Below are 27,247 nucleotides of genomic sequence, written 5' to 3' on the forward strand. Positions count from 1 at the left end.
GACAGTCAAAGCTTTTTATTTTATTTATTGTTTTTTGGGGGGGGGCAGGGCGGGTACCAGGGATTGAACGCAGAGACACTTAACCACTGAGCCACATCCCCAGCCCAATTTTTGTATTTTATTTAGAGTCAGGGTCTCACTGAGTTACTTAGCGCCTTGCCTTTGCTGAGTCTGGCTTTGAACTCCCGATCCTCTTGTTTCAGCCTCCCCAGCTGCTGGGATTACAGGCGTGTGCACCCACCAGTCAAAGCTTTTTAAAGAATTATTCATGACTCCCTTGTAGATGGTGCAAAGAGACAGGAGGATAAGACATCATAGAAGAGCAGGTCATTTCCAAGGATGCCTCAGGCATCCTGAATTTGGGGATGCTCTTCACCAGTTTCTTAAGTTTAGGGATCTTTCCCAGCCTTCTGCACGGGCTGCCATGTCTGTCGGGCTATCTCCCTAAGGTCTCTTTTCCCTTCCTGTCTGCAACAAACCAAATTCCTCCCCAGTTTCTCTGGGGCAGAATTATTAAAAACCAAACACATAAGATACCTCTTAACAAGGACAAATACATCCCTAAGAGGAATTCTATTGTCAGCTCTTGAGGCACTAATGCAGCTTTTTTCTTTCTCTCTTCTTTTCCTTTCTCTCCTTCCTTCCTTTCCTCCTCATCCACCCCACTCCCCTTTTAGAAGAGAGATTAGTATAAGGAACTTCATGCATCCATCACTTGCACCTTCAACAATTACCAAATTTTCTTGTCAATCTTGTTTTCACCTAAGATAATTCATCTTTGTTACTTCTCTCTTGGGGGCTTTTAAAATAAAAATTCAGGGCTGGGGATGTAGCTCAGTGGTAGAACTGCTGCTTAGCATGCCCAAGGGCCTGGGTTAGGTTCCCAGTAGCAGCACCACGATCACAGGAAAAACTCTTTTAAAATAAAAATCCAGTAGGACATGGGCTTTCCTTTGTGGTCTTTCCCAGTGCTGAAGTCTAGGAAGACAGAGTTTAGGGAGCCCCCATAGCCTGTAGGGGTCTGAAGGTGGGCGCGGAAGTGGTGAGTTCGGGTATTGCGGGCAGCGGGGGAACGACGGAGAGGGAGATGGCGGGAGGGAGATGGCGAATGGGGAAAGGTGGCCAACCACGGGCACGTAGGACAGGGGTAACTGGACCGTGCAGCTGCGCCAGGCTCGGTCCGGGCTAGAGCGCAGTGTCGGACACCGTGTCCTGCGGCGCCCCCTCGCGGGAGTAGAACTCGTCGATCACGTTCTGCGGGATGCGCTTCAGCATCTCCTTGGGGAAGATGCGCAGCAGTTTCCAGCCCAGGTCTAGCGACTCGAACACCGATCGGTTCTCGTAGGGTCCTAGGGACCGAGCAGGAGCGTGAGGGCTGTGTGTATGGGGCGGAAGGAGGATGGAGAGGTTCTGCTTCCGCGCCCGCCACGCGCCTCACCCTGGTTGATGAAGTTCTTCTCGAACTTCTGCAGGAATTCCAGGTACAGCAGGTCCTCGGAGGTGAGCGCCTCCTCCCCCACCACTGCCTTCATGGCCTGCACGTCCTTCCCGATGGCGTAGCAGGCGTACTGGAAGAGGAAGCAGAGGCGGTGGTGGCTTCGCGGACTTCCCACCAAAGCCTGATGGCCCCAAACCTCGCTGCCCTTGGGATTCCCCTTTTTTTTGCGAAGGAATTTTACCAGGGGAAAAGCCTGTCGGTCCAGATAGAGCTCAAACGTCCAGTTTCTGAAACTGGATTACCCTACAGCCCCTGGCCCTCTCCTTCTTACCAACTGGTTGGAGACATCCCCGTGGTCCTTTCTCGTCATGCCCTCCCCGATGGCGGACTTCATCAGTCGCGACAGGGAAGGGAGCACGTTGATGGGGGGATAGATCTGGGGGAGCAGAGGAGGCGAGTGGCAGACAGCAGGGCCCACTCCACCCAAGCTGCTTGTCTCACCCCCCACCCCACCCCCCTACCCCCCCCACCCGCGTTCAGGAGACTCGTCCTCATTCATCCACAGAGAAGTCAGTGGTCACACTCTGACCCTCTTATCTCGCATATATTGTAGGGCAGGTGACTACACACGGGGTTTTAGACAGGACGGTGAGGGAGGAAGATGATGTGACCTTAAGTTCATGAAAAGCCCATTATTCACATTCTATTTGTATCAGACACCTGGTGTTTTTACTCAGCAAAGCAAATAACTGGAAAGGGAAAAATAATTGGTATTTATTTAGTGTCTACTATCTGCCAGATACTTCTCATATGCTGACTTGCTTTATGCTTCTCAATGCATCAGTGTAATAAGTATTATTATTCCCATATCACAGAAGAGAAGACCTGGGGCTGGGGATATAACTCAGTGGTAGGACACTTACCTAGCATGCAGGAGCCCCTGGGTTCAATCCCGGGTGAAGCCATGTTCAGGGTTTCCAGCTTTTCCCTGCCCTCCCCACTCTTGCCCAGTACACTCAGACTCTGAAGGGATTATTTTCTCAAGTTCCCACAGGCCAGGTGGGCTGGATTCTACCCAGGCTGTGGCCCACACAGGCCTCCCTGGGTGCATATCTCCTGATTGGGTCAGCTTTGTTCATGCAGAGGAGGTAGTGGACATCTGTTCTTCCAGGTCTTTTGGAGTGAGAGCCAAAGTGGGGAGGGAGGCAGCAAGTACCTGTCTATTATGCAGCTGTCTGTCCACATAGATCTGTCCTTCTGTGATGAAGCCTGTCAGGTCTGGGATAGGGTGGGTGATATCTGCAAGAAAATACACTGGTCTCAGTGTGGATGAGGGTGTGGTCTTCACCCACCCAGGGATCACCCAGGTTCTATTTCCCTTATGAAAGGATAGCATCGGCCCTGGTGGAGGAGCAGTTACTGCACATCTGTACAAAGCAGTATGGGATTTGTCCAGGTGGGAAAGGGAGGAAGGGGGACTCTGGGTGCTTGAGGAGACTACCATCATTGGGCATGGTGAGGATGGGGATCTGTGTGATGGATCCACCCCGGCCCTCCACACGGCCTGCTCGCTCATAAATGGTAGCCAGGTCTGTGTACATGTATCCAGGGAAACCTCTGCGCCCAGGCACTTCCTCTCTGGCAGCTGAGACCTGCAAGATCCATGGGTGTCGGGATAAGAAAGGAGGCAAGAGGCTGAAACAAGGAAGATGGGTAGAAGCTTCAGTGACTTTGTGAGGAATGGAATGGAAGGTGAGAGAGAAAAGGCCAGGCTGCAGTTGAGCCCTGGGACGCACAATGAGGACAGCAGGCCTGGGTTGACGAGTTCCCTTCTTACTTTTAGAATGATCCCTTGATTCCAAGAGGTCAAGCCTAGGGCAAGGCAGGGATGATTCTGACACCCCTTGATGATCAGCTTACCTCTCTCAAGGCCTCCGCATAGGAACTCATGTCAGTCAGTATGACCAGCACATGCTTCTCACACTGGTAGGCGAGGAACTCAGCAGTGGTCAGTGCCAGACGTGGGGTGATAATCCGCTCAATCCTGGAGGCAGGCATGGTTGGTATTTAGAGAGCCTGAAGGCCCAGGCCTGTGCTCCACATACCCCAGGGCTGAGCACAAGGTACAGTGGGAAGCTGGCTTGTGTACAGTAACCGGGGCATGGATAAGATGAGCCCCTACCCAAGCCCCCAGGTCAGGTCCATATTCCTGGGAGCCAGCACTTGCCACCAAGTCCTCACCCCTTCACCTGCTATCCACGGGAGGGGAGGAGACGGAGGCTGAGACCAGGAGGGTGGGTAGGTAGGAGATTCCAAGCAGGGGTGAGTGTTGGGTGAGGAAGACAGCAGACTTGTCTGCTGTGGTCTGAAGGTGAAGGGCTCTGGGGTATCTCCCGTGGGTGGGGTGGGGGCACAAGTGCCTGCTCTAGCTCCTTCTCACCCCAGGGCACCTGCTTTGTGTCTTAGATAGAGCACTTGCTTTGTGTCCTCAGGATTGTCACTTTACTCATTGTGCCTCTCCTGTCCCTGAGCACACTGGTGTGCGTGGTCCACACACTGGCTACCCTTCCTACTTGGAGCACTTCTCAGTACCCTTATACTGGGTACCTCTTGGTAATGTCATCACAACTTTTTGTTCCTTAGTTTGGGGACCCCCATCAACACCCAGGATATCTTATGAGAATTTTTTTTTCATCCACTTGATCCCATATTTTAAGTCTTATTTTCTAAACCTTCAAAATAGCAATCCCCCCCCCCAAAAAAGAGAGACAATTTCTTTAGTGGTGACTGTGGAAGTGACTCAAGGGCCCTGACTTAGGATAGTGGCTGGTTGCAGCTTGTGGGAAGAGCAGAGGGACTGCAGGTGGCAGGTGGGGTCCTAGCTGGCTCCCAGGGACTCTTGGTGGGCTATCCCTAGCTCTTCACAGGCCTCAGTTTCTCCAACTGCGCCTCCAGGGGTTATTTTCCTAGCTCGGTCCCATGGCTGTGTTCTGGAATGCCCTGAGCCCTGCTGGTATCCTGAGTCTTGGAAGGAAACAGGATCTTCTCCCTGGACATGGGGAGGGCTCACGTGGGATCGTTGGCCAAGTTCAGGAAGAGGCAGACATTCCCCATGCTTCCATTCTGCTCAAAGTCAGACTTGAAGAACCTTGCTGTCTCCATGTTCACCTGGACATAGAGCAGGGAGGGCTGTAGCCTGAGAGCAGCACCTGGCCCCTCCTTTCTGAGGAAAGCCTGTGAACTGACTGGTTAACAGTTGCTGGGGGTGAAGGTGCCATAGTCACAGGGGTGGCCCTGGGGCTTGAGAAGGCCTCATAAGTACCCTCCCAGAGAATTTCAGACTTCTTCAGGAGCTCAATGCCATCCTGCCCCTCTCTTGGCCAGCTGCCCTGCCCAACTCCCTTTCCACCCCTTGGGCCCCCTGAGGGCTCCCTGGTATCCCCTTCCGGAGCTGCCTTGTCTCCCTGAGTTCCCTGGCTTCCTTCTCCAAGCCACTCTGGGCCATCTTAGAGCTGCTGTGGCCTTCAGAATGCCTGAAGGGACACACTGCCCTGGTCACTGAGCCCACCTTCACCCCTTGAGTCACACTCTTGCCTTTCCCACCAGACTGGCCCAGACTCTGACAGCTTCTCAAGAAGAGGGACTGTGCCTCCCCCAGAAGATTAGGCTGTCTCAGAGGCCAAGGGATCCAGGGCTGCCTGTTCACAGCTTCTAACTGACAAATCTGCCCCACCTCTCTTACCCCCATGGCTGCAAAGACGATGGCGAAGTTGTCATCATCATAATCCAGCACTGCCTTGGATTTCTTCACCAGCCCAGCCTGGCGGCAGATCTGGGCAGCAATCTGAGGCAGAATGGGTTGGGAGGGGAGGGAGGCTGTCAGGCCAGAGCCCAGCACCTGCCCCCTGGGTACCACTAAGGAGGATGGATGGAGAGATTTTTCAATCTGTCCTCCCATCAGGGCCTTTGCTAGCAAGTGTCCAAGCCCAGAGAGGTGAAGGTTCTGCCCTGGGTCCTACAGCTTTCTTGGGGAGGGGAGCTATTCTGTGACTACTAGAGAACTGAGAGAGCCTGTTGTGAGGAGCAGGACAGACAGAGTAATGAACAGTTCCAAAGAGCAACAGCCTTAGCATGGTTTGAACCACTTGTCTGAAGGAAGTTGGGCCTTACAGAGCCCCTAGATCCCCCCTGAGCCTGCTGGAATTATATGGGCACAGAGTTGCCCCAGGCCTTCAGTATGTGGGGCTATTGGATCCTAACTCTCAAACCAGGGTGTGTGTGTGTGTGTGTGTGTGTGTGTGTGTGTGTGTGTATGCATGCACGCAAGAGTGAGGGCATTTATGTTGTCTGATCACCAGATCATTTTGAGGGTAAACTGAGGCACATTCAGGAATTCAGGAAGGGTGGGGGAAAATGTCTAGAAACCTTGTCACACCAACTACTCTGGGAGAACTGGCTGTTGATACCTGGTGGTGGCAGTGAAGTAGGTGTGATCTGGGAAAGACTAGTACTAGGACAAGCAGGCAGAGGCTGGGAGCTCTGCCGGGCAGGGCTTTCCACTCTGGGAGCTACAAGTGGGCTCTTTCAAACAGTGAGGGCCGCTCTGACTCAGGGCAGCCTTGAAGACCTGCTTGGGGCCCACTGGTCTTCAAGGCTGCTGCTGCCTCTGCAGGCCTCACCTCATTGTGAGGGAGCCCGGCTGCGGAGAAGATGGGGATCTTCTGACCACGGGCAATGCTGTTCATGACGTCAATGGGAGAAATGCCCGTCTGAATCATCTCCTCAGGGTAGATGCGGTCATGGGGGTTGATGGGCTGGCCTGGGAGGGAACAGGGTTTTCAGCTTTTGCCCTCCTCACTCATGCCCAGACTCTAGAGTAGTGCAGTTTGACAGCACTCTCTGTGAAGACAGAACTGTGCCCTGGCTGCGCTGCTCAGCGTGTCCGCAGCCACATGTGGCTACTGCATACATGAAATATGGTTTGGTTCAGGTTTAAACAGCCACAGGCCCAGTGCTACCTTGGACAGCACTGCCCTGGTGCATTAGAAGCAGGTGGTAGGAACTCAGCCTGAGGACCCCTTGGCTTGAGATAGAACCCTCCTCACCACCTATGGCTCTTGTGCAGGGACCTGAGGGCAATCTGAGACCCCTGTGGGAGCAGATGTGCGTTCTGTGCTCTGCCACTGGCTTGCTGTGTGGCCTCAGACAAGCTACCGTCCTCCGTGGGCCTCCATGACTCCTTCAGTAAACTGATGGGTTAGGGTTGCAGGAGTTGGGAAAAGCCTCCATGTCTCTATGTGACAGCCTTGGAGGGCTGGATCTGCTGCAGCGGCCCCAGATCTGAGGACTGGGGACAGGGAACTAAGGGTAGAAAAGGGATGATCTGGGGGCATGTGGAACACCATGCAATGATGATGGCACTTCAATTTTTTTTTTTTTTTTTTGGTACCAGGGATTGAACCTAGGGGTGCTTAACCACTGAGCCACAGGGTCTCACTGAATTGCTTAGAGCCTCACCAAATTGCTGAGGTGGTCTCTGAACTTGTGATCCTCCTGCCTCAGCCTCTGAGCTGCAGGGATTACAGGTGTGCACCACTGTTTTATAGGGGCTGGGCACAGAGTGCTGAGGGCAGCATTTAGATTTGGTGGCTGATTTGGGGAACGAGAGGCCTTTGATGCTCTCACATCACACCTAATCTGCCTGGCCCTGGGAAAGTGCTGGTCAGTGGTTCTGGCCTGTGTCCAGAAAGAACTTCCAGGACAAGGTGACAGAAATGATGGCTGGAAGTGGGAAGATGTCAGGAACTGGGTCCTAAAAGATATCCAAAGCCTCCACTCACTCACCATTGATGTCCAGAAAGTCCTCTGCCATGACCACTGGCCCTTTGTCAATGGGCTTGCCCGAGCCGTTGAAAACCCGACCTGAGAGTAGGCAAGTGGTGGAGGAGGATGTTGGGGCCAGCCTCAGCTCTCAGCCTCACACCGCCCCTCTCCTATCTTCCACCTCCACTGCCCACAGCCCCCTCCCCGTCAGCTCTCATTTATCCCAGAAAGCAAGGCCTTGGCCCAGCACAATGACTCTAGTTGAGGGGCTTCCAGGGCTGGATAAGGGGAAAACCAAGCCAGGTGTGGCAGATCTTGAGAGAGCGTTAGAGGATATGCAGGGCTTGGCAGTCTCTTTCAGCTTGACCTCAAGCAGGGTCCTGCTTTCCTCATTATTGAACATTTGCTGTATGTGGGCTCTGAGACGAGGTCAGAACAGAGAAAATACAACCTCTAGCCTCCAAGAGCTCATGGGAAGGCAGATGTGTGTACAGGCAATGACAAAGCCAGGCACTATGGGTTTGGTCAGAGAAGCTGGGTTGGGAGGGTAGAGGGGCACCCACCCCTGACCCACCCCCATCCCTCACCCAGCATGTCCTCTGACACTGGAGTCCGAAGGATGTCCCCTGTGAACTCGCAGGTGGTCTTCTGAGAATCGATCCCGGAGGTCCCTTCAAACACCTGTGGGACAAAAGGTAGTTACTCTAACCACGAGAGACGGGGGTTTCCCACTTTAGACCCTCCTAGAATGCTCTGCTGTGGTCAGGGTGTTCTCAGGTGAATAGACCATTGCCTGCTTCACAGCTGGTCAGACAGTGTGAGAACTTTGTCAGTTCATTCATTGACTCACTGAGCCCACTAACCTGTACAATGGCCTTGGTCCCAGCCACTTCAAGCACTTGGCCACTCCTCTGAGTCCCATCGGGGAGGGTGAAGTTGACTATCTCAGCATACTGGGCGAACTGGCAGGGGAGGAGAGCAGCCCAGAGCAACAGTGAGACAAGGGCAAAGTCCATGCTACCTCCCCGATCCCTCCTTGGTCCAGTCACAAGCTGCTGTCTGCACTATTATGGCCAGACACTCATGGAAATGAACTGGAGGGACTGGGAAGTGGACATCTGGATTCTCTCTGGGAGGGAGTATACCTGATGGTTAGGAGAAGGGAATCCGGAGTCAGAAGACCAGGTTAGAATCGAAACTCTGAAGCTTAATAGCTTTGTGACCTTCTGGAAGTTACCTATTTAAGTAACTCATTAAGTGAGCCTTGGTTTTTCTTATCAATGAGGGTGATAATAGTAATACTTCACAAGACTGCTGTGGGCAGGAAATGAAGCAATATTCTGCAAATTTGTTACCTTGGCACCTTTAAGTGCTCAATAAAATGGAGTGTGGCGGGGCTTGGGTTGTGGCTCAGTGGTAATGCACTTGCCTAGCATGCGTGACGCACTGGGTTCGATTCTTAGCATCACATACAAACAAATAAAATAAAGGTCCATCAACAATTAAAAAATATAAAATAAAATAAAATGGAGTAGCTATTGTGGCCACCCATGGCTGGAAGGCAGTGTTTCTGCCTCCATAGACTAATGGGAAACAATGGCAAGGTGCTTCCCTGTGTTCAGGCACCAGAAAAGACCCTGTTTCCAGGACCTACCTGGGGCCATCTTTTCCTAGCAGTGATTACAATTCACGTGTATGAATCAGGACTTCAGGAATTTAAAAAATCAGGCTAATTTCCATAATATCTAAAGTAGAACATACAGTGAAAATAATTTTATCAAAGGAGAAAATATACAAATGGACAATAAATACATGATACTCAACAGCTTTAGTCATTAGGGAGATGAAAAACCAAAACCACAGTGAGGTACTACTTCATACCCACCAGGATGGCTAAAATCAAAAAGGCAGATAATAAATGTTATGACTCCAGATTCCCTTCTCCTAACCATCAGATAACAAGTTATGATTTCTTCACATCTTCAAAAGGTTCAACACAGGGCTGGGATTATAGCTCAGTGGGAGAGTGCTTGCCAGCATGAGCAAGGACCTGGGTTTGATCCCGAGCACCACACACACACACACAAAACAAAAACAAAAACAAAAACAAAAAACAAACTTAAACATAGATAGAATTATCATGTGGCCTCAGTAATTTCACTCCTATGTATATACAGGATAAATGCAAACATACGTCCAAATAAAAACTTGTAGATGAATGTTCATAGAGGTTTTATTCATAGCTGGGTGTAGTGGCACATACCTATAATCCTAGAGGCTCAGGAGGATAAGATAGAAGGATTGTGGGTTCAAAGCCAACCTCAGCAATTTAGCAAGACACTAAGCAACACAATGAAACCCTGTCTCTAAATAAATTTTTTTTTCAATAAGGGCTGGGGATGTGGCTAAGTGGTTAAACGTCCTCTGGGTTCAATCCCTGGTATGGGGGAGGGGGGAGTAGTTTTATTCATATTCATAAAAAAGTAGAAACAATCCAAGTATCCATCAGTTAATGAACCAGACAAACAAAATATGATATATTAAAAGACCTAAACTCACTTTAAAAGAGTGAAGTTTATTGTATGTAAATGAAAACTCAATTTTTAAAACTCCATTGGGCTGTCTCTCAGGGATACAGCAGCAGATGGGCAGTTAGACATTTGCCCTCGGGAGTCCCCAAGCTCTGCTGTCTCTGTATGTGCTGGGGACCACAGGGTTCCAGGCTTTCCCATGTCTAGGGAGGGTCAGGAGCTTGGCCAGGGAAGCTGGCTGGAGGAGTACACCCTCCACATTCACACAGGGGTTCGAGAACCAAAAGAGCCAAGTCCTGTATCTGCACCTCCAGCCCAGAGGAGGACATGGAGTGAGCGCTGTGTCCCAGGAACCCCCACCTCACCTCCCATGTGGCTGATTTAATTCAGGAAGTGAACCATAATCTTAATCCAAGAAAAGCAATGGTAGAAAGATAATACCCCTGCACCATTTGCTGATATTCTGTGAAATTAAAGTGCTTTTCTAAATTACTCCTTGCAAAATCAAAAACAAAGTGACAGATTATCTAAAAAAGAATGGAAAGGATATCATCATGCCGTGATCTATAAACTACAAGAAGCTGAACCATGTTCTCTGACCCTGATCAATGTAAGTTAGAAATTGGTAACCAAAAATAGAAAAACCTTATCTGTTTGAAAATAAAAACATTTTAAGTATAGAGGATCTGATGGGAATTAGAGAATATTTGGTAATGCACAATAATGAAAATTATGGGGCTGGGGCTGGAGCTCAGCGGTAGAGCACCTGTCTTGGCACATGTGAGGAACAGGGTTCGATCCTCAGCACCACATAAAAATAAATAAATAAAGATATTATGTCCGGGGCTGGGGATGTGGCTCAAGCGGTAGCGCGCTTGTCTGGCATGTGTGCAGTCCAGGTTCGATCCTCAGCACCACATACAGGGAAAGATGGTGTGTCCGCTGAAAACTAAAAAATAAATATTAAAAAATTCTCTCTCTCTCTCTCTCTCTCTCTCTCTCTCTCTCTCTCTCTCTCTCTCTCTCTCTCTCTCTTAAAAAAGATATTATGTCCATCTACAACTAAAAAATATATTAAAAAAAGAAAATTATGCTTCAGCATACATGTGAGGCATTTGAAATTTTAAGGGTTTTTATTAGAAAAGAAACAAGGTTGAAGAAACCTAAAATAGGCAACGTGAGCCAGTGGTGGCACACATCTGTAAATCCAGTGAATAGGGAGGCTGAGGCAGGAGGAGCTTAAGTTCAAGACTAGCCTCAGGAATTTCGTGAGACTATCAAAACAAAAAATATAAAAGGCTGGAGATGTGATTCAGTGCCCCTGGCTTCAATCCCCAGTACCAAAAAGCAAACAAACAACAACAAAAACAGCATTAAAACCCCATAAGAAGTAGAAGAAATAATAAAAGGGCAGAAATTATTAAAATAATAAAAATTATTAAATCATTGAAATGAATTATTAAAATAATAAAACAAACATGTAATAAGGAAGAACAGGAAAGCCAAATTGGTTCTTTGAAAAATCTAATAAAATTGACTAATGGAGCAGGGCACGGTGACACACACCTGTAATCCCAGCGACTAGGGAGGCTGAGGCAGGAGGATAGCGAATTCAAGGGGTCAGTATCAGCAATTTAGTGAGGCCCTGTCTCAAAATTAAAAGATAAAAAGGTCTGGGGGATGTGGTTCCGTGGTTAAGCTCCTCTGGGTTCAATACCCAGTAACCCCCTCCCCAAAATTGATTAAGAAGAAAAGAAAAGCCACAAATAAATAATTGTTGGAAATTAAAAAAAATTATAACTAGCTATGCTGATAATATTAAAGAGATAATAAAAGGAATTTTGAAAAACTTCATGTAACATATTTAAAAATTTAGATGCAATGAGTGAAGTCCCAAAAAATCACAACTTAAATCAAAGCCAAATAAAAATGAATAAAAAGCCAGGCAGGGTGGCACATGTCTATAATTGCAGGAGGCTGAGGCAAGAGAATCCCAAGTTCAAGGCTAGCCTGGACCACTTGGTTAGAGCCTGTCTCAAAATAAAAAGGGCTGGAGCGCAGTGATAGAGTACCTGGGTTCAGTCCCCAGTACCACATAAAATGATCATTATGCGGTCATGCTAGGTGTGTGTGGGGGGGGTACTGGGGATTGAATCCAGTGGTGTTCTACCACTGATCTCCATCTCCAGCTCTTTTTATTTTGATACAGGATCTCACTAAGTTCCTAGGGTCTAAGATGCTGAGGCTGACATCAAATTTGATCCTATAATTTTTAAAATATTGAATAAATAGTTTAAAGTGTTCCTATGAAAAAAGCACCTGTCTAAGATGGTTATACCAGTGAATTATAACAGAGAAAAATAACTTGAAATTTTCTAAAGCCCTTTGGAAGCCTGGAAGAAAAAGCATTGTATTCATTGTTAGAGGCAAGCATAATCTTGATACCAAAATAAAATAATTATAAGAATATTGTAGGCAATTTCATTCATGAATATGAATGCCCAAATCTGAAACTAAATATTATCAAACCAAGCCCAGCAGTGTACAAAAAAAGACCAAATTACAAACCAAAATAATAATATTTTTTTAAAAAAATGAGCTGAGTATGGTGGTGCACGCCTGTAATCCCAGAGGCTCAGGAGGCTGAGGCAGGAGGATGGAGAGTTCAAAGTCAGCCTCAGCAATGGAAAGACACTAAGCAATTCACTGAGACCCTGTCTCTAAATAAAATATAAAAAAGGGCTGGGGATGTGGCTCAGTGGTTGAGTGCCCCTGAGTTCAATCCCTGGTACCTCTTCCAAAAAACCAAACAAACAAACAAAAAACCAAAAAAACAAACAAACAAACAAAAAAACGAACACACACACACATACACAAACAGATAACAAATTAGGATTATTCCAGAATTCAAGGTTAGTCTAATATTAGAAAAAATCTATTAATGTAGTTCTTCTTACTAATGGATTAAAAGATTAAAAACTATGATTATTGAGAACATTTTGGAAAAAGTTTAAAAACTGTCAAATTTTTAATAATTATAAATGAAAAGTTTAATAATTACGAACAAAAAGCAAAGAACAAAATAACTGTTTGAAAACAGGGAATAAAAGGAAATTTTCTTAATCCCCAAATGAATATTGTTTGAAAACCTTATAGGAAATAGCTACTCAGTGATTTGATGGATAGAGCATTCCCACTAAAACGAGAAGCAAAACAAGAACACCTGCTGTTATCCTTCCACCCAGTACTGGGCTGGAGCAATGGCCAAGAAGAATAGAACCAAAGCAAGAACAGGAAAAAAAAAGAAAGAACGATGATTAGAAGGAAACAGAACTATCTAATGGGAAGCTCTGTGACATGAGAATCCAATGAAGATAGTACCAAAAGAGAATCATTGACCAATTTCTCTAATTAACATGGATGCAGAAAAACTAATTAAACTATTAGTCCAATCATGCAGTGTATCAAATAAATAAACCAGCATGAACAAACTGGGTTTATTCCAAGAATGCAAGGCTAGAGCATCATCATCAGTGCATTTGTCAACAATTGACAATGTAATTCATAGTAGGAATTGTCTACAAAAATTAAAAGAAAAACCCTGAAGCTAAGCATGGTAGCTCACACCTGTAATCCCAGTGACTTGGGAGGCTAAGGCAGGAGGATCACAAGTTTGAGGCCAGCTTCAACAACCTAGCAAGACCCTGTCTCAAAAAATAAAAAGGTCTGGGGATGGAGCTCAGTGATAGAGCACTTCTGAATTCAATTCCCAGTACCAAATAAGTAAATAAAGGAAAACGAATTGGGATTTTGTAAACAGGAACAGAAACTCTTTTGATACAATTCCAAGACAGCTGTTTCTTGTATAACTTTATGTAAAACAGGAATGAGAGGCAACGACTTGAACATTATGAAAACCAACCTCAATATCCTTATGAAATGCTGAAGCCATTTTCATTTCCAATAAAAATCATTAACATGTCACTGTTGTTACCTGGTACTTTTTTTTTTAGAAATCTTATTTTACTCAATGAAACAAAAAATTTAAATATAATAATGAACATAAATGGAGAATATTCTATTTTTTTAAGGGTAGTGGAGATAAGGGGCTATATTCTTTAAAAATGTTAAAGAAAGGCTGTGGAAATGATCCAGATTGTAGAAAGCTAAATAGACACGATGCTTAAATGCAATACATGACCCTAGGCTGGATCTCATATTAGAGGGGAAAAAATTATAGAAGACCTTATTAGGTCAGCTGATTAAAATGGATTATGGATAATAGATTAAAGTATTATATCAGCATAAATTTTTGAAGCTGATAACTACTATTATGGTTATATAAGAGGATAGCTTTATTCTTTGGAATACATACACACATTGTATTTGGGCATAATTTACCCTCAAGAGATTCAAAAAAGCCAGGCACTGTGATGCACCTGTAAACCCAGCTACTCTGGAGACTGAGGCAGGAGGGTCTCAAGTCTGAAGCCAGCTAGGCAACTTAGTGATACCTCCCCTCCATCTCAAAAAGTTAAAATTCAAGAAAAAAACTATGTACACACACATATTCACAGACACACAGAGCAAATGGAATAAAATGTTAATAATTGAATATATGGATATATTCTTTTTATTTTTGCATAAAACTAAAATTGTTTCAAAATAAAAGTATGCTCATGGGGCTGGGGATGTGGCTCAGTGGTAGAGCGCTTGCCTCGATTGTGTGAAGCCCTGGGTTCGATCCTCAGCACCAAATAAAATAATTAAATTAAAAAAATATATATATATATATATATATATATATATATATTAAGTATGCTTATGCTGGGTGCAGTGGCGCACACCTGTAATCCCAGTGGCTCAGGAGGCTGAGGCAGGAGGATGGAAAGTTCAAATCCAGCCTCAGCAAGAGTGAGGCACTAAGTCACTCTGTGAGACCCTAAAGATAATACAAAATAGGGCTGGGATGTGGGTCAGTGGTCGAGTGCCCCTGAGTCCAATCCCTGGCACCCTCCCTGCAAAAAAGTATGCTTATATAAAAAGAGATAAAACTCCCTTATTTGCAGTTGATATTGCAAACCTAGAAAAACCCAAGAGGCTCTGATTAAAACATACACATACACACAATTACTAGGACCCATAAGAGAACTTGGTTTCAAACACAATAAATGTATAAAAATCAATCTTTTTTTCTATTCCAATCATAACCAGTGAGAAGAGGCAGTAGAGAAAAAATCCCATCTACACTAAAGTGAAAACACATAAAATATCTGGTAATAAATGTAAAAAATACAAAAAAAACCCACAAAAGTTTATTGAAGAACATAATAACGACTTACTGTCATAAAGGTATTAATTCTTTTAAAAGCATATAAATTAAGGCCATCCCCAGTGGATTGCTGTTTCTTTTGGAATTTAATAAAATGATCTTAAAGTTTATGCAAACATTTAAGAAGAGCCAAAAATAGTTATGGAAAACATCAGAGATAGAGGATTTGCCTTCCAGATATTAAAACATGCTATTTAAAAAAAACTTGATATAAATCTGCTGAAGACAAACAGTGAATTAATGTGAGTCAGATAATAGGCTAGAGAGTCCAGAAACAGATCTCAGGTTTTCCAGGACTATGATAGAATAAATGTGGTATATTTATTCACGGAAGGAAATTACATAACTGGGTATCTATTTAGAAGAATACCTCATCATAAACGCAAATACATAAACAAAATTTAAATATAAAGACAAAACAAATTTTAAATTTTTACAAGAAACTTTGTTTTCTTTCTGAATAATTCAAAGACAGATGAGAGGCATCTTTAATAAGAAATTCAGAAGTTGTGAGCAAATAATACAAATCTATCTATTTTTTCTTCTTTTTTGGTACCAGTGATTGAACCCTGGCAATGTTGTTCTTCCCCAAACCCATAGAGTGGGATCCCTGGAGGGGAGACCCACCCTAAGGGAATAATCCCTGTGGTAAGAGCCCCTGGTACCCAGCCGTCTTGGGTTCTCAGCCACAAGAGGGAGCCCAAGAGCAAGGGCAGCAAGAGTCTGGTAAGTGAGTTCCAAAGTTCAAGCCCTGACTTCTTTTCCCTTGCACTCGGTGTACGCCCAGTGCCTGGCCATTTCCCAGAAGTGGCCATTGGCATCCTTACTTGTCACATCATTGGTGGTGATGGTGGGTTGTTGACTTCAGGGGAAAAATTATTGGTTAGAGGACACGTCAGAGTGGGCCCATATTCAGGCATCAGGCCCAATGGAGTCAGGGGGGTGGGGGGGTAATAAAAAATTGATAATTTTTTGTGCGGGTTTATGAGAGTGAGGGGGAGTGGGGAAGAGGAAAGTGGAGGGGATAGTTGTGAATTGTGTGTCCCTGAAGGATGAGATCAGAGAAGAGAACTTTAAATATCAAAGATCATGGCCGGACAAGGACATGCCTGGTATGAGGAATACACACTGGAAACCTTTAGGAGGAGAATACCAAACCCTGTGTGGTGGGCAGAGAGTGTTTGTTAAGGAGGGCGAGGGTCTCATAACTAGTTAGAATGGAGGGTGCAGGGCTTATACTCCAAGGAACCCTATTTCCCAGCTGCATATTGAGCAGGCCTGATCCTATCAGCTCTCACTGTTGACTTCTAAGAGGATTTCAGGGAGTGGGGATAATTCAGTGCGACCCTTCCCCTTTGCCGGGGAGTCAACTGAGTCCTCAATCAGCAAGGGGCCATGCCCATTATTGCTGCTATGTACATGTCAAAGACTAGGAAGTTCCGAAACTAGTCTGCTAGGATTCCTGTAAGGGAGTTCTGTCCTCCAAGGCCCCTCCTGACAACAATGGCAAGGACAATGTGGGACCTCCTCTCTGGAAATGGTCTTCAGGGCTGTTGTAATCTTTTGAAAGTAGGTAGAGATATCTGGGATCAAGTTTGGTGGATCAGGTGAGTGTTTACTCCAAGTGTCAAGGAAGGATGGATTTGAACCCCAGAACAGAAGAGTTGGGAGATTCTCCAGAGCAGTGGCTCTTAAGTTGTGGTCTCCAGAGCATGAACATCATCTGGGAACTTGTTAGAAATGCGAATTCTTGGGCCCCGGACACAGATCTACGGCATCAGAACTTGGTGTGGAGCCCAGAACCAGTCTATGAGCAAGCCCTGCAGGGGAGTCTAATGTATGTTCAAGTATGAGAACCGCTGCCCTCGTGAATCTCTAGAATAGCTCCAAGCAGGTGGATGTCAGATATCCAGATTCTTCCTCAATGCTCGCAGTGACTGGTGTGTGGGTTTGAGAGTGTGAATGTGTGTTAGTATGCGAGTGTGTGAACTATTGAGAGTGTGAATGTGGGTGTGTGTGAGTGTGCTTTTGTGAGATCAGGGCTGGGGATGTGGATGCTTCATGGTCTAGGAGGGTCAGTTTTACAATCTTCAAATCAGAGATTAAGCCTTTTCTAGTTAACAAACTCTGGGAAATCAGATGAAAATAGTGGAAACTCCCTCAAGAAAAACACGTCGGCACATGCATATATACCTTCAATTGTTTACATACAATTTTAGGTGTCTTATTTCCTAGGCTAAGAGCCTCTGATCTACACGGATTCTTCCCCAATATGTTTTTCCATTTGTATTTGTAAAGAAAGGAAAAAGAGAGTAATTGATTGTGTGTCGATATAGGCAGTAGGTGGCGCTGTAGAGACAGAATAGTGGAATTTTGCCCAAGTCAGGCAGTAAAAGAAAGGGGCTCGGCAGTGGGAGCCGTGCATAGGAGTGCCTTCCCCTTCTCCAGGACTACCGATTCTTGTCCTCCCTCTATTAGCTGAAGGCTTTCCAGGTACATGCACCACCTGGTTAGTTTGCTCTGTCAGAGTTACAGATGCATCCAGTAATCACAGAGCCATAGGTCTGGGGATCTAGCTCTGGTTTCCTAGTAGGTGGGAATTGAGAAATGGATGTCTGCTAGGTGCTGAGTCTCTGTACTTTTCTGGGTCCCCTATAGACCAAGAGTGTGGCAGGAGAGTGCGGGGGGATGGGGTGGGGGACAGGGGATCACACAACTGTTTGATCAGGCTTATTAGCATTGCTAATAGGAAGAGCTATTGCTGACTGTTCTCAGGGAGGATAATTTTTCTGATTTAGTCCTCACTGTCATTATTTAATAGATGAGGGAACAGGAATTTACAGTCCTGGATAGATGGTTCTCAAACCTGGAGGGTTTGTGAGAGCAAACTTGGGACTCCACCCCAAAGACTCTGATCCTGTCAGTCTGAGGTAGAGCTCAAGAATCTGTATTTCCAACAAGTTGGTGCTAAAGCTGTGGCACCAGGATTCATAAGGAACTGGTAGAAAAGAGTGGAATTAAGCTGGGATCAAACATGAGAAGTCTTAATTACCACATTTCAGAACAGCTAGAGAAGAAGAGTTTGAAGATTCTCAATAAATTGAACAGTAATGTTTGAGGAGATGGAAGTGCTAATTATGCTGATCTGATTATTGTACATTGTGTGTATATATATATATATATATATATATATATATATATATATATTGAATTATAATAGTGTACCTCAAAAATAAGTACAAGAATTATATGCCAATTATTAAAAAAAATCAAAGCAAAAGTCAGTATGGTAGTGCATGTCTGTAATCCCACTGGCTGGGGAGGGTGAGGCAGGAGGATTGTAAATTCAAAGCCAGACTCAGCAACTTAGCAAAATCCTGTCTTCAAAATTTAAAAAGGGCTGGGGATGTGGCTCAGTGGTAAAATGCCCCTGGGTTTAATCCCAGTATAAAAATAAAAGTAAAAAATGCAAATCAAGGGTGTACACCTGTAATCCCAGCTTCTAGGAAGGCTGAGGCAGGAGAATTGCAAGTTTGGGACCAGCCCGGGCAACTTAGTGAGACCTTGTCTCAAAATAAAATTTTTTAAAAGAATTAGAGATGTGGCTCAGTGATAGAGCACCCTTGAGTTCAATCTCCAGTACTTTAGAGAAAGAAAGGGCGGGGGGAGGAAGGAAGGAAAACAAATCAAATGTTATTTTTGTTTTCGACAACAACATCAACAAAAATTCAGAATTATCTTTGTTTTTTAAAATTATTATTGTTATTACAGAAGTTTGGTTATAAACACTAAATTGTGCTATTGTGCTCCTGGTTATAATTTAAATAATAAAAATATTTAAAAGGATAAAAACCAAAACTTACAAATAAGTCTTACTCTTCCAAGCCCTGACCCCAGTGTATATACACTTAACTACCTCGTCATACTTCCTCCCAGGGCATCCCTTCTACTATAGATCAAGCAGCAACGTTCTATCTCTAGAATCGTTATTTGAGTAATTCTGATTTGATTAATATTAAGTGGCTTGGGTTTTGACAGGTCTTTATCTAGTCATGTTGACACTCATTCATTTGTTCATCTCATTAATTTACTCACCTTTCCTTTAAACAAACAAATGCTTAACACTACTATGTTCTTTGTACAAGTGTTCTGTTGGGCTCCTGGAGTTAAGGATTAATGCATACCCAATAGGAGGGAACTGGGGGCGGAGGACGCAGGGAGGAGACCTGTGACCAGATCATGACCCAGTGCCTGGATGGGTGCTGTTCAGGACAGAAGGGGTCAAGGGTGCACTCGGGTTTCTAGTTTGTTCAGGTTGGAATGGGTAGGAAGCTGGAGGACCAGAACTGGCTAGAGCAGTGCGGACAGCAGAGTGATCTTGAATCTCTGCAGGACTCTTAAACACTCAACAGTCTCCAACAAGGCAACTCACAAGTATTGCCAGTGTCTGCCAGTTCTTAGTTTCCCAGGAGATGCAAAAGAGCTTTCTTACATCTCATTTGCCTCCTGTGGGTCCCACTTCACTCCTGAACCACAAGGCTGGTTCTGACACTGCAATTGTTTAAAGGACTTTGGAAGCCATCAAGCTCCTGAGAAATGGTAGAAGGAGTTGACAGGCAAATCCTGCACTTCCCCATGGAAGTCTCATGTGGGGAGAGTCCCATCTTTGAGGAAGTCTGGCACCGCTGTTCTACAGATGCAGAAATGAGTCTCAGCAGGCGGCAGGGGGCGGGGAGGGGGGGCGCTGCCGGTGCATCAGTGGTAGAACCAGGTTTCCCAAGGCCCATAGAGCCCGGCCTCTGAGAGGTATTTGTGCTTTTTACAATCTCCACTGACAGGGCAGGGATGAAAAACTTTGGGTGCCTGGGGACACAAGTAGGGGAGTGCAGAAGTGGATAACAACAGGGTCATCCAGGGGAAGGGCAATTTAGAAGATATCCAGTGAGGGGAAAGGGAATCCTGAGATATGGCTGTGGGGATAGGGAAGAGGCAGAAGAACCTTACCTTGACCTGGTCCAGCACTACCAGGGGCCCATTGACGCTGCACACCGTCCTGTAGGCTGGGGGAAAGGCAGGTGATAAGGCTCTCACCTCCAGACACCCCCTAACACATGCTTGGCCTCCAAGACACAGGACTCCACACACACACACACACACACACACACACACACACAGAGAGAGAGAGAGAGAGAGAGAGAGAGAGAGAATCCTCACCGTCTAAACACCCCCCACCTCCTCCTCAGCCTGGGCCATCAGGGTCATTAGCTGTGACAGGGCCAGCCACCATTGCTGTAAGGGTCATGCCCCTGCCCGCAGGGCCTCCGCTGCCTCGGACACCTGCAGGAGGCTGGGGGAGGGCAGAGGCCTCAGAGTCTTCCCTGGTCCTGGGGAGGAGACCCTTATCCTCCCTGATGGGCTTCCCCTCTGGCCTCAACCCCCACCTCACCCGCTCCCTCCTCTCTGACTCACAACATTTTCCAAAGGCTTCTGGCCCCCAGCTGTGGTTGAGAAGTGCCCTCCTCTGCCCTCACCAGGCCACATTTCCTTCTGTTCACCCCACACTGATTGAGCACTGTGGGGGGTGGGGGGGAAGAAGCTTTGTTGAGAGAAACAGAACAGAGTCCCCGCTCTCACAGGCCCTGGTGAGGCCCTGCCGGGGAGGCTGCTGGACTCCCCTGGCTCACTGGGTGCCCAGAGGGGTAGGGGGAAGAAGAAGAGAAATGCCCCCAGACCTAGCAGCTGCAGAGGACCATAGAGGGGGATTGGGCTTAGCTTAGAAGATGGGGTTCTGTTAGACATCAGGAAACCCTTCCCAACTCCAGTGAAAAGCTTTGGTTCTGCCAGGGGCTAGCCCAGGGACTTTGGGACAGTACTGTCCTTAGCAAAGGGGTACCACGGTCCTACCCTGGGACTCTTGTGTGGCACCAATGACACAACTTGAGACGGAGAACTTGGCTTGGCAAAATGGGTGGGGTGCTGGGTGGCTCACAGGTTGCAGACCTCAGAGAAAAATGGAGCCCAGAAGAAAGGCGCAGAGTCGCAAAGCAGGTTTGAGGCAGAGCCAGGGCTGAACTCCCCCCAACCCCTTGTGCTTCCCATCAGCCCTGGGTCGCATAGCCCTCTTACAGGCATGCTCCTGGGCAAACTAGGTGGCCCCAACCCACCTAGTGCCTGAGAGAACCCAATAGCCCCTCACCTACTCCTCCCCATTCTGGGCTTCTGAGTCAAATCCCTTATTTTTGTCTGAAAGCTCCTTTCACCAGGGTGTAGACCAGGAGACCCACCCATGGGGCAAGGTGAGGCTTGTACAGATCTTTACCTAGATCCTCCAATGTCAGCACTGTTTGCAAAACTCAAGTCTCAAGGAGAGTGCGAGAAGGAAAGTTCTCTGCCCAGGCTTTGGCTGGCCCAGGGCAGCACCCTTTTGCTCCCTGTCCTCAGACCTGCCCAAAGACCCACTGCATCTGGCTGCCCTCACTTCTTCCCACGAAGGAGGGCCCACCCTCCCTCCTAGGCAGGTCTCTCCCCTGCACCAGGCCCTGGAGACAACAAATCCTGCGGTGCAGGGCCAGTGCCCCCTCCTCTCACGGCCCGCACCCCACAGTCTTTCCTTCAAACAAGCTCTGGTATCTCCCACCCTCAGCCCCAATCCTTCTCCAGCTCCTGCTCATACAGCATGGCCTCCAGTGATCCAATGGTTCTTCCCCCTTCCCTGCCTCTCAAACCTCTCTACTCTGGCTTCCAGGGCTGCCTTCTCTCTAGGCTTCTCCTAGGCCTCTAGATCCTGCATTCAAAGTGATCCAGCACATTCCATGAGAGGCTGCATGCATGCTCCTCTTCCTCCTCGCCCCTTTGTTCCACCTCTGGGTTGCTTCTCAGATTCTTTGGACAACGCACTCTTTCCTCCGGGAGACTTCACTGCTTGGCGCTTCCTACTCCCCTTTCCCTAGGTGATCTGCTTCCTTCTTCCCTAATCCCTCCCTCTCTCCAGGCATTTCTATGGCACCTATTGGATATACGAGGCCAGCTGTGGAGCCTACAATCTAAAAGAAGGGACAGAGAGAATGTAACACAATTGTCAACTGCAGTAAGTGCTAAGAAGGGCAAGAACAGGAAGGGTGAGTGAGATGGGCCAGGCGGCCAATGGTCAGGGCTTTGCAGGATGGGCCTTTTGAGCTGAGCCCTCAGGTCAAATGGAGCTATCTACCCAGCCCCAGAAGTTAGGGAAAGGGCACATATGCCAGGGGTGAGCAGCTCAGACGTGAGAAAGAACCCCTTACTTGGTGATTTGGGGGAACACAGGCAGTGCAATGGCCTGCAGAGGCTTGCATCTGGGCTCAGGGACGTGTCAACTCCCAGAGAGCAGGGACATCCTCTGCAGCGCTCACTGCTGTATCCCACCTCTCAGGAAAGCACCAGGTATATGGCAGATACTTGGGAAATATTTGTTGGATGAATTATGGTTCCATTAGCTTTTCCTCACATGTCCCAAATGAGAACCAACATGTGACCTTCCCTACCTTCCCAGCCCCTTGAACCAAAGGAGGGTCCCATCCTGAGGGACTGTACCTTTAGCTCCAGTCTGCTTCCTGTGAAGATGGAGATGGAAGAGATTAAAAAAAAAAAAGAGGATGCATGTGCTAAGGGGGTGGGAAGGCATAAAGAGACCCCCCCCAAAGAGGAAGGGTAGGGTTCCTAGGTGGGGGCATCTCCCTCCACATTAGGAAAAAAAATCACGATGCAGCCATCCACACACACACTCTTGCTCTTGCTCGTGTGGTATTTTGATTAAATTGCCAGGGTTGTTAGGTCCGTAAAAGAGTGGAACAGAGGCAGGACGTGAAAGCAGAAGGAGGAAATGAACTGGGTCAGGAGGGGATGGGCAGGGGCGTGGGGACAGGCCAGTAAATTTATAAGTCCAGAACAAGCCAGCGCTTTGCCAGGTTTTATAGAGTAAATACTAGACCTGCCACAGGGCTGAGGGAGAGGAAGAAAACTGCAGACCTGGGGTAGGAAGACACAGGGTGGGTGGGCCTGGAGCAAGGGAGGCGTGGGGGCAGGGCAGGGCCCTGGGGCCAGAAAGCCACAGGGAATCATTTCCAATTCCACGGCCTCAGGAGACAGGTCTTTCAACTTCCTCCTTTCATTCACAGCTGGCTCCCCTACTTCACAGCCTCTGTCACATGAAATCCCCATTAACCTGGGAGGGGAGGTAGGGGACAATGGTGGCAGAGGATGTGGGATTAGAGGATCCACACTCCTCCCTAAGGGGAGGGTCCCTGGAAGGAGCCTGGGCTGCTGCTAAGTGCTTGCCTGCAGGGACCCTCTGGGAGGCCAACTTCTCAACTCTATTCTGGGAGTTAGGGTGGGAGATCATGCCAGGCCACATGGGGACAGCATGAGGTCTCCGAGTCCCCCGTCTTAGCACACCAGCTTCACCTACAGGTCATCTTCCCAGGCCTCAGCAGCCACAATACCTGGCTCTAGGTGGGATTCCTAGGGAGGCTGGATGGAGACACAGCTCCGTGGAGCCTTAGAAAACCCATTTACATGCCATTTCGGTTCCACACTGGGCTGTTCACACCCTTCACGGTCTTGCCCAAAACCACCTACTGCAGCTCACCGGGTCTCTCCTTCTGAAGACCCATAGCACTGCAGACTGGCCCCTACAGGGGCTGTGTCTCTCCTGAGACAGAATGGTGGCTGAGCGTCAGGCCTCTTGTTTGTATACACCATCGACTCTGGTTATGTCCATTGCAAGGAAGGCAAACTGAGACCCAGAAACTTAGCTGGTTTCGCCACAGTTCAGGCAGTATCTTTTAGCCCTCGGGGATTATGGCTACTACACAACCCTGGGATGTCCCCCCTTGACCCTGGAGAGGGAAGGGGGCTGCAGAGTTGCCGGCAGAGGGCCGGTTCAGATGACCTGAGGGGCACTCCCTCAATGGGCCTTCCAGACTGTGCAGACACTCCCTCCAGCTGCTCTGCCCACCCTCTCCATTGTCCTAGCTGACACTTTGGGCTGCACTTTGGACTGCAGGCTGGAGGAGCGGCTCCCTACCCCCACCTCCCTACCGCCTTCCCCGTCAAAGGCCCAGCAGGGATCCTGACCGGCACACTAATTAGCGCCGGCCCAGCCACACCTGCAGCGTCCCCGGAGCGGGCTGAGGCGGGCACCCATGCGTGAGGCCAGGGTGGGGGCAAGCCTGGGGCAGCAGGTCCTGCACCTCCTCCCTGATCCCAGCTGGAAGGATTAGGGGAGGGGGGCTGAGGCTGGAAGCTGGGGGTTCTTCAAATCAGCCCAGGAACCTGTTGGTTGGGACTCTCGATGTAACTTTCTCCCCTTTCTGCCAAGGAAACTGAGGCAGGGAGGCAAAGCCAGCGGCTTGGTGCTCAAGCCCCTAGAGGGCCTGATTAGGCTCCATCCCTCCAACCAGGCTGCTAACCTTCCAAAACTTTGCCTAGACTGGCCCCCTGTGCCAGCCTAGCCTCTTCTGCCCCAGTGACCAGGTGAAGCTCCACGCCACCTCCTCCCCAATGAAGCCAAGGCTCTTGGGGAACAAGTCGAATGCTGTGGAGCAAAGAGACCCTTCTTTCCCAAGGTGGATACTGCTGGTTTTTCTCCCCATCTAGACTCTACCTGGCTCCTCCTTTCTGGCCAATTCTTTCCTGTAGTCTCTGTACTGAAATCAGTTGTGAGGAGTCCATCTCCTCTGGGAAGGAAAGGCTTCTCAAGCCGCACTTCCCTGGCCCTCTGAGTCCAGCCTCTTTCTAGGCTCGGTCTCAGGGCTGAGACAGTGCTTAGAGTCCCAGGGTAGGAGATCAGGCTGGGGAGGCAAGCAGAGGGGTGAGCTACCCTCCCTCCAACCTGCCAGGGGTCTCCAGACTCTCTCTGGTCCTGTGCCTGTCCACATGCCGCAGGGAGGAGCACCCCCTAGACACCCAGGAGAACAGACAGGAGCAGGAGACACTGCAGGTGCAGAAGCATGCTGAGGAGTGCTGGGATGTTGCTGGGTAGGAAGGTGTGTGGATGGCTGGGGAAGGTGTCTGGGGTTGGTCCTGGGTGCATCCTGTGAGCATGCTCATTTTGCAGCAAAGTGAAGTCAATGGCCAGAGCAGAGCCAAGAGGGCTCCCTGCACTGAACTTGCTCTGGTTTTTAACTGTGGGGTATAAACACATTTGCCTGGGTGGGAGCTACTGTTGCAGGAGGCCAATAAATATGGAGGCACTGACACCCCTAGGTTCCATCCTGGGTCAGAACCTCCAGGATGTTGATTGTAAATAAAGAACTAGTTAGGAGGAAACTGGCTTGAGGCTGCTCCTGGCTGGGCAATCCTGCCTGGAGGAGGAGTCAGGCAGGGTGACATTTATCTTCAGGACTCACAAGGGCAAGTTTCAGAGGGAAAGCAGGGTTTTGTGGGTCCAGACCCCACACCCTGCCCAGCATGGCAGCTCTCCTGTGCCCTCAGGTGTGGGACAGGTGATCTGCAGGGGTGGTAGGTCATCTCATGGGAAGGAGTTCCCAGCTCTGAACCCAGTGTGAACTGAATCACTGTGTGTTTCTTAGCTTTTGTGACCACAACTGTGGCCTAGGGAGAATCTACCCCCAGAACCTCCACAGGGCAGAGTCTGTGGGGCCTCCTTAAGAAGACTGAACTCACTTAACTCTGTCATTTCTCCTTGGAATTTGTTCCACCCTCAGCACCTGTCTCAGGCCTCAGCAAGAGTCTCACAGGGGCGCCCCCCCCCCCGCAACCCCCCCCCAGCTTACTCTGTGCTCAGCTTTCAGTTGCCCTCTCAAGCTCCCCCCACCTCCTCCATTAGACTGGGCAGCTGCTGAGGAGGAGGAGGGAGGGAGAAGAGTTTCCTGTGTCAGATTTTCTTCCTCTCACTCACCCCACACGCCCTGTTAGGAACCTCTGGCTAGGCTTTAACAGGGGCGGGCCAGGCTGGTTTACTCCAGTGAGCTGCACGTGCTGTCTGAGAACTGCCAGGCCTGGGAGGGAGGGTGACCTTGGAGAAGGAAATTGTGAGGGGATTTCCCTTTGGTCCTCTGGACCTTTACAGGTTCTCCTCCCCAGACATCTGGACTTGTCCAACCCCTACAGAACCAGCACAGGAGTGAGCCACACAGGGCTGCCTTCGTGAAAGTTACAAGGGTACCCCCCAGAGTACCCGTTTACAAGCTCCTACACCTGACACTCGCCCTTACCCCTGTGTACACACATAAAAGCTGCCACACTCAGATACGTGACATTGTGTGTTCAAGGGGACAGCATAGGACATGTCACGTATCTGAGTGTGGCAGACATACCTACCCGCACCCTAACAAGCACACTTGCATACATTCACACTCACACTTTTCCTCCCCTCCAAGAGAAAGTGGGTGCCCACCCCTCCAGGCCCACATCTCTCATAGAAGGCACATACAACACGCAGCCCTTGACTCACGGGACACAGGGACACTATCACCTCCTATTGAGAACACTCACATACATTGACACACATGTCAGCCCCACTACACTTCATCATACACTTCCTCCTGCCGGGGGTTCTGGGGCACACTCCTTACAGAGGAGTGTGCGCATGCGCACAGACAGGCGCGCACTCTCGGGGCATTTGGAGCTCTCTCTCTGGGCTTAGGGTCTTGTCAATGATGACAACTAACCCCTCCCCCCAGTCCTCTCCTCTGGGTCAGCCTGGGCTGGGTCCTCCATCCCTCCTCCACCTGCAGAGGTGACTCCGTGCAGGCTGCCCCCACAGTGCGGTTCCCACTGAAGCGAGGGCCTCTTGCTATCCCCTGGTATAGCAAGAAGACTTTATCTGCTGGAGTCTCAGCAGCTCCCCACCCCAGCCTCACCCGCTAGGGCTCATACTCACTGACTCGGGGGTGGGTGACGTAGTTTCGGGTGACCGCCTGGATATGTTCCCTGGCTGTGCCCAGGTCGCAGTCACTGTTGGGGAGCCCGCCGGACCTGCTGTCTACTTTCATAGCCATGGTGTGTGGTGGCCTGGGAGTCAGTGCCTGAGTAGGCTGGTGGCAGCTCTAGGACTTCAGGCCCCACTGAGCTGGAGTGAACTGCCAGCCTGCACCTGCGGCCGGCCACCGCCCCTTCCTTCCC

The 27,247-nt window shown here is 48.4% G+C and overlaps 1 protein-coding gene across 1 annotated transcript; it reads right to left on the minus strand.

Annotated features, from left to right (window-relative positions):
• On the minus strand, positions 1 to 27,236 carry Atp6v1b1 (ATPase H+ transporting V1 subunit B1). The gene is made up of 14 exons (XM_005322130.5): positions 27,006 to 27,236; positions 20,129 to 20,184; positions 8,125 to 8,223; positions 7,849 to 7,942; positions 7,283 to 7,360; positions 6,118 to 6,257; positions 5,181 to 5,282; positions 4,509 to 4,606; positions 3,359 to 3,482; positions 2,940 to 3,090; positions 2,655 to 2,737; positions 1,770 to 1,874; positions 1,439 to 1,568; positions 1 to 1,349 (listed from the first exon to the last, which is right to left on the minus strand). The coding sequence occupies exons 1-14, from the start codon at positions 27,121 to 27,123 to the stop codon at positions 1,186 to 1,188; spliced, it is 1,542 nt and encodes a 513-aa protein (XP_005322187.1). The 5' UTR covers positions 27,124 to 27,236; the 3' UTR covers positions 1 to 1,185.
• Positions 27,237 to 27,247: the final 11 nt, after the last annotated feature.

Source organism: Ictidomys tridecemlineatus, chromosome 12 (assembly GCF_052094955.1).
Source record: "Ictidomys tridecemlineatus isolate mIctTri1 chromosome 12, mIctTri1.hap1, whole genome shotgun sequence".
NCBI lineage: Eukaryota > Metazoa > Chordata > Mammalia > Rodentia > Sciuridae > Ictidomys > Ictidomys tridecemlineatus.

Bases quoted from the DNA above. Each gene is read 5' to 3' on its own strand.
- Atp6v1b1 (XM_005322130.5), bottom strand. From the start codon at position 27,123: ATGGCTATGAAAGTAGACAGCAGGTCCGGCGGGCTCCCCAACAGTGAC. The intron at 1,875-2,654 runs GTACTTGCTGCC...CTGCTCCCCCAG, and splicing joins GACAGCTGCATAATAGACAG to ATCTATCCCCCCATCAACGT. The intron at 1,350-1,438 runs GTGAGGCGCGTG...CTCGGTCCCTAG, and splicing joins GAAGAACTTCATCAACCAGG to GACCCTACGAGAACCGATCG.